General features: G+C 37.8%; 1 protein-coding gene across 2 annotated transcripts in view; it reads right to left on the reverse strand.

Annotated features, from left to right (window-relative positions):
• The window catches only part of LOC111153379 (tetraspanin 3), a 34,323-nt gene that overhangs the window by 3,398 nt on the left and 16,997 nt on the right, over window positions 1-13,928 (reverse strand). For both annotated transcript variants that reach the window (XM_022512374.1, XM_022512373.1), the window contains 3 exons: window positions 4,002-4,103; window positions 2,929-3,081; window positions 2,583-2,666 (listed from right to left, as the gene is read on the reverse strand). In XM_022512374.1, the coding sequence (XP_022368082.1) occupies window positions 2,583-2,666; window positions 2,929-3,081; window positions 4,002-4,103 (339 nt within the window). The remainder of the gene's footprint in view (window positions 1-2,582; window positions 2,667-2,928; window positions 3,082-4,001; window positions 4,104-13,928) is intronic.

Here is a 13,928-nt window from a genome sequence, read left to right on the forward strand (position 1 = left end):
TCCCGGGATCGAGTCCCACATCGGGCTCCCAGCTCCACGCAGAGTCTGCTTCTATCTCTGACCTTCTCCTCGCTCATGCTCTCTCTCATTGTCTCTCTCTCAAATAAATAAATAAGATCTTAAAAAAAAAAAAAAAAGGGTACTAGGTGGAATCACTGGTGGTAGAACTGTTGAGTATCTTGATCGTGGTGGTGGATACGGGAACCATGTCATAAAACTACACAGAACCGAATATACACAAATAGAAATGAAAAATCTGTATAAAATTGGTGGATTATATCAGTGCCAATACCCTGGTTGTGATACAGTATAGTTTTGCAAGGTACCACTGAGGGAAACTGGACAAAGCACACAAGGACTGAGGGAGACTTACATTTTTCTAAATTTATATCATCTGAAAAGAATTCTATCAAATGGGTAAACTTAACACTTTTTAAAAAGTTAACAATTAAGATTTAATTTCCTCTAAAATAAAAACAAAACAAAACCTAGTCCTTCAAGAATTAGCTTCCCAAGCCTTGGTTTAAATTTTCTAACTAAGAATTACTTCAAATATTTCTTTAAAAGTGTGTCAGAATCAAGCCAGGGTCCTGGGATCAAGCCCTACATCACGCTCCCTTGCTTGAAGCACAAGAGATCACTGATCTTTGAGTTGTTTTTGCCTTTGATCAGGTTTTCCACACCGAGGGCACCAATCTAAATCAGATTCTGAGTATCAAAAGTTGAGAAAACTTACAGGTACTCTTTTAAAAAAGAAAACATATTAGGGAAAACTCACTATTTCAACTCTATGTTTTTTTCCCTTAAAACCAAAGTTCTTAAATTTTCAAAACCACTAGGTTTTGAGTCTGTGAAAGTTCTGAATCCTTGACTGAGTTTTGCTGAACTGAACACATCAAATCTTTATCAGCCGTTACCTAAAATCAGGGTGATTTAAGTATAAAATGCGCATGAGAAGGCATACATAAGTTAAGAGACTAGTTAAAATATTTATTACCCCTCACTGAAAAATACTTACTGAAGCAATATCTGCCTGGTTAATAAGCGTAACTAGATGAGGGACATAGCTGAAGTAACGATTTTCATCAGTCTTCTTTATACATGCTGCATATTTCATGATCACAAGCACCTTACAGTTTCAAAGATTTTTGTCGCATGGTAGTATGTGCTGATTTAGTAACACAAATAAAATCATTAAGAACGCACAGACCAGGATTTCCCTTGGGAAAAGAGACCTCCCTTAGGTTTCATTATTTTTAGCTAAATGAATGTGTTTGCTCAATCAAAATATGAAATAACATGCCTGCTGATCAACATATTACTATCCTGAGCCACAAAGTAAATGCTTAGAAGGGCAGAGACCATAGCAAATAAAGAGCTAGGCTTTTTAATGAATCATTTCAGAGCTGTTTGAATACCAGCAAAGTAAACAATCACCTTTTTGCCATTTTAAAAGGCATTTCCCATCAAATACACTAGCTTTTGTTCAAATATACAGAGAGCAGGAAACCCAAGCAACTTAAACTAGCAATTACATTGGTTTTATCTAACAATTAAAAGATACCTACACTTTCTTAAAATAGATTCTCTAGACTTAAAGCATATTTCAAGAACTACCAAAAGAACACTCTGAGAACTAGATCTGACACAAAGGATTCTCAATCATTTCAAACAATTGGCTGTTCCTCAGTTTAAGATTCCTCTGACATAATCCCTAAGATATACTGTATACACCTGAGAAACTAGCAATGTAGTTTTAACAAGCAGAAAAATAGCTATCTTTCTTCTTTGTTTTCAGGTAAAGGATAAGGATGTAGGGGGGTTGGTGGGAGAGGGAGGAAGGAGTAGATAAAGTGAGAAGTAATTAAACAGTCACCAGCTACTTTGAGCATGCCATTATCAGGTAGGAAAAAGATTGTAGGAGTTGGTAAAACAAGCCCCTTCAGCTACCCATTTGCAGAGGTGCCAAGTGATGACGTGGACTCCTTGATGGCTGTCAGTGTGAAAAAACTAAGTCACAAATACAGAAGAGGTTAGAGCCTCAGTTTTCACTTGGTCTTTTCTTCTGTAAAGCAAAGAAAGTGTTTCTACTAGTTTAAGAGACTAGTACTGTAGTCAGTTCTTGCTTTACATACATGGACATACAAAACCCCTGAGGACAGAAAAGCAAGCAGAAGAAATAGTACAAAAAGAAAGAAAGCTTTCTATTTTCAAAGTGAAATAAAGCAGTAAAATTTTTAAAAATTCTGTTAAGTTCTATTAAAATACCTCCCAAGAATACACTGGGACTGGGAACAGTATGTATTTTGAACAGGCCACTCACTAATCAAGTCAAGAAAATAAAGCAAAGTCCCCTCAGACACAGTCCCCACATCGAGATCTCTGGTTTCTTAGAACCATTTTGGGTCTAGGTTTAGAGACAGGAAATGGAAGATGTTGGAAACTGGTGGCCTATTTCTCAATCACTTCCAAGTTATCTATATACACCAAGTTTTAACAGCATTTAATGGTTAAAACCATTCTCGTCTGACATTAGGGAATCAGCACACTCTGATAACAACTCCCCGGCTAGCTGCACTTACCTGAATAGCTGCGAATGCCAGCGCGGCCCAGATAACATGCATCATGATTTCTTGTAGCTTCTTCACAACTAGAGCTTCGCATCCCTGAAACACACAATCATCCTCATTAGAAGTCTTTTTTAAAAGTGAAAGCTGCAAGGTCAAATATTACTACTTAGTGGTGGAAATGGAATAACAGAAACCCAAAGAGGGAGAGACAATGCATTTAAAAAGAATTTACAATAACATAAAACAACATTACAGACAAGCAAAAGAGCACAGAAAGGATGTTCTAGGTAAAGACAATTCACAGAGAAAAACAGGCTACCAAGCTGGATTCAAGTCTTAGCCAGGAAACCAAAGTTACCTCGGCATAGAGGTCGGAGGGGTGGGCCAGACTGCCATTACAGCTGCTGGCGCTCTCTCTGCAGCAGCTCAGCGGGACACTCTGGTTTTTGGTTTCTTTGAACCAGTCTGTGTTTTCCCAGTCTGAATAGTTGTGAATTCCACAACAGTGCAACTAGTGGGGAAGAGAACAGAAATATCGGTCCTCACAAGACACACATATCTGTGTTGAACTTTATAATTCTGCACACTGCAGAGCTTCAATCTACTCTAGACCAAGGAGGTCCAATAAAATTTGCTGTAATGATTGAAATGTTCTGTGTCTGCATGTTCAACATGTTAGCCACTAGCCACTTGAGGCTACTGAGCACTTAAAATGTGGCTATGATGACTAAGGAACTGAATTTTAAATTTTAATTTAAATAGCCACATATGACTAGTAATTTTAGAACCTCCACATGAAAAGCACATTACCCACAAGAGGTAATTTATAGCTAAGAAAAATCTTCATATCTTACATGTTAAAAATCTGGTTCTGAATTAAATATTATTTCCAATGACAACGTGCTTCAAATATTTTCTCTGAAATGTCTGGGATTTGCTTTAAGATAATCTAGCAAAGCCATGTGGAGTAAAGATGAAATAAGACTGACAAAAACTAACAATTTGGGGGTAGGTTTATAGGTACTATACTATTCTACCTTCATGTATTTCAAATTGTCCTTCCACACCGCCCCCCGCCCCCACTCCATGCTATCTTTCCTGGTCTTGCTTTCTAAATGTATATGAAAAACCTCTTACCACCTCTGAAGTCCCTCGAGGCACCCACCTTTCCTATTGACCATACCCTTCTTCAATTATCACCTTCCTGGCTAATTATTTTTTTTTTTTTGGTAAAAAGTCAAATTCTTCTTATCTAGTTTTGATTAGGTGATAGCGGAAAAAACTTTTCAAGGGTGAAAGTAAAAATATTAGACACATCATGAAGCTAATCATGGCTATGAAAATACATATCTAATTTACATAGTAATAGAGTTTAAGGTTGACCCGACAATAACTGGCCTTCAAAAAGAAATTCACCTCAGGAGAGCTCACCTGTCTTTGTACATAATCAATAGCCCGGCTAGCAGCATCGGGGTTGGTTCCATTGTAGGTCTTATACACTTTCTGAATGCTGCGATCAACCTCATTTTCCACCTGAATCAAAACAAAGAACTCAGTCCCTTAATAATACTGGTAAAATTAACATTTGTCAAGGCTCCAGCTAAAGTACCTAACTAACATGTATGGCAAGTTGCCAGATAGCTCTGTGAATTTCTCATTAAAAAAAAATTTTTCTCCCTTCCTGTCTCCACAGAAATTCAGATGAAAATTCAGACATATTACATCACAGATTAAAACCATCCAAAGAGAAGATTGTGTGCAAGATGGCAGATTAACAATCTATTCAAGAGGGAGAAAGCAGCTGAACCCTGAGACAGATATTGTAAATTATATTGTAAATTATGGAAGGCAGTTCCATTTCAAATAAACTTTTAGTGGGCTGGACTTGCTCATTTTCCTTTCCAAAGGGAGGTAAAAATAAAAGAACTTTAAGCTCCCCCTCCCCTTTGGAACAAATACCAACAAGCTTTCCATTTTATTTATTCAATGTTTAGGGGCGCCTGGGTGGCTCAGTCAGTTAAAGCCTCGCCTTTGGCTCGGGTCATGATTCTAGGGTCCTGGGATTGAGCCCCACATCAGGCTCTCTGCTCAGCAGGGAGCCTGCTTCCTCCTCTCTCTCTCTCTCTGCCTGCCTCTCTGCCTACTTGTGATCTCTGTCAAATTAATAAAATCTTTAAAAAAAAAATCAGTTCTTAAAAGTGGCCTTTTATGAAAAAAGTGCAGTTCAATGTGTGAATGAGGAGACAGGAAATAAACTTAACTTATTGCTGTCAATCACTAAAGTGGCAAGAAAGTGTCATTTAGTAAAATTTGCTTGTACCAGATTCTCCTTACCCTTCTAAGATGATTAGACCTACTTAGTAATTATACCAGTTATGTGATACAACTATAAAGTTGATAACCAGTAGGGGTATAATCCGATGCATTCCTTTTTGGGGGCACAGCTGCCCTGGTGCCTTATGTATCAATGGTCTGAATATTAAACTGGCATATTATGCCTTTGATTTAAAACTGTAAATTACATTAGGAATACTTCTACTATGTCTTTATCATAGCTTTAAAGTTATACTCCAATTAATTAATTTAAGGCAGATTGTTTAGCCTTAAATGGTACTGTAGGTAGAGAGCAAAAACAGGCAAAATAGAAACAAAGGTGAAAGAAAAGAGGAAGTGACTAAGAAAGAGGAAAGGGACAAGAAGAGAGTGGCTGGCAACGGCTCTCTTGGTGTTCAAGTTGGAGGGACCCTTTGCTCTTCCGGACGGGCATAGATGGTAGGATCTGAACTAACAATTATCTTTTTCTAAGTCCAGAACCAAGGCATATTTTTTAAAGAGGCAAAGGAAAATGAAGTCCTCATTAGTTCTTTGAAAGTCCTTTAGTTCTTCTAAAACAGAAAGCAGAAAACTTATATGTAGTCCTCTCATACATGGCATTTATGGGCTGAGGAAATCTGAACAAACTTCTCAGCTGACCAACTATTCATCTGCAGCTCATTCTGAGGTAAAGAAAGTTAAATACTCACAAATTAGAACAGCAGAACACTTTGTTATATTAAATAAGACCAGACGCCTTGACAATTTTTTTTATTCAATCCATCACCCAATTCATCTATTATCATAACACCTTGCCACTGCTGGACAGTCAAAGATGACTGCCTCACCCTAAAGAAATTCGGAGTCCCCATTCTAGATCTTTTGAAGATACACTGTAGCAGAATCCAACAAGGGGAAAAGAGAGAAAACTATCTTGTTCAGAAATCATTTGCTTGTTGGTTTAATGCTTCTATTATGCTGCCTCAAATGAGGAAAGTGAATTATGATCAGATATTACAACAGCCTCTAATTTAAGCTCCAGAAGGATTTTACAAAGGGCTGTAACATCTCCCCCATGTGGAACAGTCACTAGGGTGTGCCTATAAAGTTTAGTTAACGGTTAGCTGGAAATTCTTCATGAACAAATCAACCACATGAAATAGCCTGAGGTTAAAAGTGGGCCTGGATGAATCAAATTTTAAAATGAATCCTTCCTTCAGCAGACAGCTGAAATGTAGTGTAGCTGATAGCTGAAAATTCTCTAGCATATCTTGGGTTGAGAATATATGGGACAGTAGGAAAACCCTTTGGCTGATCTCTATTCTTTGAGTTCCAGAGATTTATGTCATATATTAATTTATACATACAAAACCCCTGTGTTGTTCAAAGGTCAACTGGGTGAGCTGGGTATATATATGGGTACCCATATACATATATTTGTCAAATATAGTTTGAAATCCAAGCAGCCTATCTATGATTTTGACAAAGTTCTAAAACCATTCCTAACAAATATTTGTGGAATAAAGGACCTAATCATGACCTAAATTGACTTTCACATACTCTCTCAATCCAAAGAATATCTTGTGCTTTTCATTATTACCTCACATGTAAAAATCAGTGGCAAAGGCAGTTATACTGTATTTAACAAATGGAGAAGCCTCCCATGGTAAGGAGTACTTGGTTGGTAAACTGAGAAAGTCCATAAAAATCACAGGCTTTTAAAAAAGTAAACATTTTCATTTAGCTTAAAGCACAGAAATGTATACTTCACACTGATCTTATGATGCAAGCCTGTCTTGTCTTTGTATAAGATTCACTGATTAGAACACTATATCATTTGTTCTGCACAAATCACATCCTTAGTATATTGACAGTACTTCCAGTTCTTTAAACTGTTGAAACATTGCAACAAAATCAAAGTGTAGAATCTATTAAATATTAATAAATTTCCCCTAAAGCTATAGAGTGATCATACCCATATCTGATTTGATCAAAAATGTTTTAGTGACCACTTGTTTTTACCAAGTCTCTTCAAATTGTTCAATTTTCTTTTTTTTTTTTTTTTTAAGATTTATTTAACAGAGAGAGAGATCACAAGCAGGCAGAGAGAGAGGGGGAAGCAGACTCCCCGCTGAGCAGAGAGCCCGACATGGGGCTCGATCCCAGGACCCTGAGACCACGACCCGAGCTGAAGGCAGAGGCTTAACCCACTGAGCCACCCAGGCACCCCCAATTTTTTTTGTGTACTCGTTTTTTTCATAAACTTAGTATCTAATTAACTACATAATTACACTAACAACTACTCGGGAGTACACTTGCATCAGGCCTGATAGCTCACAGCCAGCCCTGGTTACTTCCCCATGTTCTCTCACAGAACCTTCCTCTAACAGAATCCATGTACACTGAATTCCATTTTTGCATGTGCTTCTCACAAGACCCCAAATTACACAGCACACAATACATTACAGAAAAAAATTACTGTGGTAGAAAAATACATAAAAACTGAAATAAGTAAGCTTTCAGGAGACTTCCTGAGATCAGAAACCACATTTAAACATAATCTTAGATGCCTACATAGGTATCTTCAGTGGAAAGAAGTGTTCAGAAAGAGCATGAAATGTTGCAGTATTCTTTTTTTAAAAAGAGTTCCTTTTCCTTACTTATTTGAGAAAGAGCGCACAAGCAGGGGGAGGGGCAGAGGGAGAGAGAAGCAGGCACCCTGCTGAACAGAGAGCCTGATGTGGGACTCAATCCCAGGATCCTAGGATAATGACCTGAGCCAAAGGCAGACACTTAATGACTGGGCCACCCAAGCGCCCCTGCTGCAGTATTCTTAAACATAAAACAAAAGCTCAGTTCTCTGGTATGTATTCTTTATTAAGCCCGGAAACTGGACTTGGGTTTACTAAATGCATTTTGTTTTCTTAAACACACACACACACACACAAAATGAAGGCAAAACTGACATCTAACATTATATTAGTTTCAGCATGGTTTAAACTTTTTATATGGCAAAATTATCACCATAATAAGTCTAATTAATTCTTTCACCATATATAAGATTTCTTCATTGTGATAAGAGAACTTTAAAGATCTACTCCCTTAGGGGCGCCTGGTTGGCTCAGTGGGTTAAAGCCTCTGCCTTTGGCTCAGGTCATGATCCCACGGTCCTGGGATCGAGCCCCACATCGGGCTCTCAGCTCACTGGGGAGCCTGCTTCCCTTCCTCTCTCTCTGCCTGCCTCTCTGCGTACTTGTGATCTCTGTCTGTCAAATAAATAAATAAAATCTTAAAAAAAAAAAAAGATCTACTCCCTTACAACTTTCAGACATGCATTACAGTATTACTGACTTTAGTTGCCATGCTGTACATTATATTCCCATGACTGACTTATGTTTATAACTGGAAGCTTGTACCTTTTGTCCCTCCACCCATTTTACCCAACCTTCCACAAATGGCAACCACCAATCTGTTCTCTGTGCAATTTCTAATGAACTTTAGATATTAAAAGCAGTGACTAAACTGAAGTAAGGCAAAAGAACATGTTTATTGTGATAAAATGAATTTGTTCTATTTCACTTGAAACACTTAAGCTGCCTTTTAAAACATACGAGTTACAGTAGACAACATACCTTTGCTCTGTAAACGTATCCCAAAACCACTACAACAACTTCTGTGACAAAAACCAAGAGTAGGATGATGACAAACTGTAAGGAAGAAAACAGTGTCAAAGTTAAATACAAACTGCTCTAAATAGTCTTGATATAAAAACAGTTACCTGAGATAACTGCTAGAAGACAAGTGCTAATTCTGTTTCAATCATAAGAGCCAAAGAGTCTACGGAGTTTCATGCTCGATTCAAGCCAGTAATACAAACAAAATGTTCCCACATACCATGATGACACACACAGTCAGTAAAGTGCTAACTTACCGTGGCAAGTCCACAGCGGCTTTCTCGGATTGTGGCGCAGCAGCCAATTAGGCCAATAATGAAAAGCAGGGCTCCTACAGCTATGATCACTACTGCAGGGATGAGAGTATACACATCTTCAAAGAAGTGGTCATAGTCATCATAAGTGATAAAGACATAGGCTCCCACATAGCATAAAATTCCAGCTGCCCCCTGTAGAAAACAAGATCAGAGCACTGGTAAAAATCTTTAAGCTCTGTTAGTAAAGTGTTCCTACTATTTCTTAGTAGGTTATCATTTAATGAGATTTGCCATCACTTTAAAAAAAATTTTTTATTAACATATAATGTATTATTTGCTCCAGGGGTACAGGTTTATGAATCGCCGGGCTTACACATTTCATAGCACTCACCATAGCACATACCCTCCCCAATGTCCATAACCCAGCCACCCTGTCCCTACCTCCCCAACCCCCAGCAACCCTCAGTTTGTCTGCTGAGATTAAGAGTCTCTTATGGTTTGTTTCCCTCCCTATCCCATCTTGTTTCGTTTCTTCCTTCCCTAACCCCCACCATCACTTTTAAATCTACTCATACACTTTTTTTTACAGTGAAGCTGAAAAATCTATTATTCATTAGTAAGAACACTTCCTTACTAAAGTTGAAAAGTTTCCCAAACGCTGCCTTCTTTTCAATAACGGATGGTTTGGTTAAGATCAAGAAACCATGAATCCAATAAATATTGTCAAAAACAAACTCTCCCGTCCCGTAACACACAACAAAGGCTTATATGCAACTCAATTACAGGTCTACCACAGATCAGTGGGGTGGTGGGGTATGCCTTTGCTCATTGTAGTTGCCCTCAATGAATGAAAAAAATTATGTACGAGTTATGTACAAGTGGCAGAGCCAGGATTTGAATCCAGGCAATCTAACTCCAAAATCTGCACTTCTAACCTTTATCCACCTACTTGGAAAAAGAAAATACAATAATAGTAATCTGAATCTCCATTTTCAAAAAAAAACTTACTGTCCTAAGACTGCAATAGTAAAGCCAGAAGGCTCAGTTAACTAAAGAACTTTGCAAACCCTTCGATTTATTCTTTAGAATGGTACTTCTCAAACTCTAAAGTTAACAGGAATCACGTGAGGACCTTATTAAACTGCAGACTCTGATTCAGTAGGTCTGGGGTTGGGGCCTGAGACTCGGCATTTCCAAATTCCCAGATGACGCTGATGCTGCTGGTTCTTGCACTACACTTTGGAAAACAAGGTTTCCTACAGGGAAAGTGAGTGCAGAAAGTCACAGAATAGAGATCTATCTTATTTTGGCTCTGCTCCAGACACCATTCTCCAACTGCAGTTTTATATGCATTCTCCTCTCTTCTACCATTGTCATTTTGTTATCATTTTGTACCTGCTCAATGCTGACAGCTTAATGCCACGTGTTTATATGTGAATGATCAAATGCAGTGTGAGGCTAAGTGTTAAAACACCTAGTGTAATGAGTTATCATTTGTAGAACACTTTGAGACTTTCACAGGAAAAGAATGGTTTCACTGTCCTTTAAAATTTAACACTTAAATCGTTAATCTCCAAACTAGAAAACAACCTCCACAATATTAGAAATATCATTAACTCTTTCAACCTAAACACGCAGTTTTTTTCTCCAGTCTATGGGACACATTTAGTTTGGGCAAACCAGATCAAGACATGAGCTCGGTTAAAATCAGAATGAGGCAAAATAAGGCCCCTGATGAACAAAGCTGCCGCTCCCTGCTCCTCACCTCAGATTCCATTAGCCTACGTACACCCTAAGAGAAAACTGCTACACCCAAATGTACACATATTCTCTCATTTCTTTACTTCTCTGCTGTACTCTTTAGAATGCCCTATCCACACCTGCCTGAGGACTCCTTGTTGTCTATTAAGATGCAGGTTCTTGGCCTTTTCAGGCTGGATTAGGTGCCCTTTATGCACTCCCACATCACCTGGCTCTAACAGAGTATTTATTACAACTGTTGCAACTTAAATATGTCTCAGTGCACACATGCAGACACACACACAACTGCAGTAACCATACATGTCTCAGCACACCTTTAGGGCACAAATTTTGCCCATCTGTCTTCTAGCCTTATATCACCACCCAGCACCTAGAACGGTGTCTGGCGCAATCAAAATTTATTGAGTATAATTCATCTTATCCTTTCCCTTGAAATCGCACACCTCCCTTTTCTATCATAAGCTTTAGTTTTTGGTTTTTTCTCTTCGGTCTAATTTTATGGTTTTTAGTTCACTACTCAAACATGATCTGGCAACTTAATCTGGTTTACTAAATTCCTGATGGTCATCACATCCAGAATAGATTTTTAGTTTATAAATGCTGAACTTACAGCAACCATGCCTGTTCAAAAGTTCTCAGAGTTCACTGACATACTTAGTTAGGGGGTTTATTATTATGGGATGAAGGCAGGCTTAGGAAAGGGAAAAGAAGAAAAATAGCTTAATAGTTTGGGTGCATTAATTACAGAAGTACATGGGCTACTTAACATTCTTACCAAAGAAAAACATTCTTTCTTTTATTTTTTAGATTTATTTATTAATCGAGAGGGACAGAGCGCATGCACATGCACTTACGAGCAGTGGGAAGCACAGAGTGAGAGAATCTCAAGCAGACTCCCTGCCGAGCAGGGACTCAGGGCTCAATCTCACCCCCAAGATCATGAGCTGAGATGAAATCAAGAGTAGGATGCTCAAATTGGGGTGCCACCCAGGCACCCCAATACTATTATTTTTTTTTACTATATATGTGTGGGATAAACACACACATGTATGTACACACACATATTTTGCTAAAGTAAATATCTTCAGTCCTCAACTGAATTAGAATCCTAAATATGAATCAATCAAATTTTGTCCAGTTTGTCTTCATTAATCATCTTTCATTCCTTTGGATTCTTAGCTTTTCTTACACTAAAAGGTAATTTTTATTTTTTAGAAAGCTTAATTAAAATAAATTTGATCTTCTAATAAATGAAATTTTAGCCTACAGAAATCTGAATGAAAACAAGATAAAACCGGAAGAGATATGTATTCAATTAATCTGAAGCACAGATACTAAAGTACTTGCATTTTAAATACAAAATGATGAGCCTTTCGCCTAAAGAGACTCACAATTGGTGTTCCCTGGGAATAGGCCAAGGGAAATACTTCCAGTGCGGCCACCCTTCACCCAGACTGAAGCACTCAACTGAAAGTGAGACTTTGAGGAAGCAGAAAAACCAACCAACAGCAGATACGACCAAACATGTAACAAATGCAATGGAAGGCTAGCAGGAGATGCCATCTGTAAGGCTGCCTATTTTTTTCCGAATTGACTTGAGAACAGTATCTTTTCCAAGGCTGCAAACCAGTCAATAGCCAATTCACACAGCAGAGTTGAGAACATAATAGAACTCTGTTTTGAACACATAGTGGGAAACAACTTAGTAGTTGCACACACAAATTAGAAACTACACTGATTGCTGGTGAGTATATAAATCAAAGGACTCGTAACAGCCTTGTTTCCTAAATTGAAGACAACTTCAAAATTTTCTTTTGATAACTGTATACAGTGTTTATATTTTAAGTTGCATAATAAGCAACTTATGAAATGACATCAGTTTCTTTGAAAATATGGAGTAGGTATCCGAACATTAGCTGAAGGCCTAAAAACAATACGCAACTTCTTCAATGACTCTAACCACTGGTATGAAAAACATAGGTAGAGCTGTATGGTATACAGAGAGGAAGTTATAAGTAATTCCTAACTAGTATGCAGTTGTCACACAGATGTTTAATATAAGAATTAGGCTATAAGAAAGGCTAAAAGGTAAGCTGGGTTAAATCCTGCTTTTGAAGGGTCATGATGGGATTGGGATCTATCAAAGGATCTGGGCTTTGCCAACAAAGCAGCTGCAGAGGGGGAGGAGGTGCCACGGAAGAGGAGATGAAATGCAGAACTTGGAAGAAACTGCACTGCACTGCTTTAGTCACTGCTGAAAAAAATCTGAGCCTCGAAGGAGGATTTGTGCCAGGACAGTATACTAAAAATATTCATCCTTTTTCCAAAGACATGAAGGGAAATTTAAAGGAAAGGCTGAGGGCTGAAACTATCAAAAGAATAATTTTTTAAAAACTATTCTTCCTTATCTTTTAAAAAACTCATGCCCTAAATTAAGCCACAGAATTTTAAAATTATAGGAGAGAGTGTGCTTTTCCATACCAAGCTGTTCTCTAAAAACTAAAGCTATCTTGCTATCAAATTTTGGAAGCAGAATTCCAGAAGTATGATATTCATTTTATCCTTTTACCCTTCTACTACATACACACAAATGTAAGGTCTCTTTTAAAGTAAAACATTTCATTCTTACTTAAGATTGCTTTTTCTATAGTTTAGAAACTATAAGCTATGTAAAACTATAGTAGGGGTTTTTTGCTTTGTTCTGTTTCTATTTTTAAAAACTTCTGTGAAAGAAATAGCTGAAAAAATGCTGAAATCCACAAAACTACTAAATTCTTTCAGAAGAAGGAATATGAAACAAAAGGGGGCACATCATGCACAGTGCAACTTGGCGAGGGAATGTGACACTATCAGCCTTGTTAAAAGCTAGGGAATAAAACAGCTCTGTTGTGAAAAGTGTACCTATATGGAAGTTTAGAAATGTGTTTATCAGCCTTGTTAAAAGCTAGGGAATAAAACAGCTCTGTTGTGAAAAGTGTACCTATATGGAAGTTTAGAAATGTGGGATTGAGCCCCACATCAGGCTCTCTGCTCAGCAGGGAGCCTGCTTCCTCCTCTCTCTCTCTCTCTGCCTGCCTCTCTGCCTACTTGTGATCTCTGTCAAATTAATAAAATCTTTAAAAAAAAAATCAGTTCTTAAAAGTGGCCTTTTATGAAAAAAGTGCAGTTCAATGTGTGAATGAGGAGACAGGAAATAAACTTAACTTATTGCTGTCAATCACTAAAGTGGCAAGAAAGTGTCATTTAGTAAAATTTGCTTGTACCAGATTCTCCTTACCCTTCTAAGATGATTAGACCTACTTAGTAATTATACCAGTTATGTGATACAACTATAAAGTTGATAACCAGTAGGG

This window comes from Enhydra lutris, unplaced genomic scaffold (genome assembly GCF_002288905.1).
Source record: "Enhydra lutris kenyoni isolate GAN:26980312 unplaced genomic scaffold, ASM228890v2 scaffoldscaffold31, whole genome shotgun sequence".
NCBI lineage: Eukaryota > Metazoa > Chordata > Mammalia > Carnivora > Mustelidae > Enhydra > Enhydra lutris.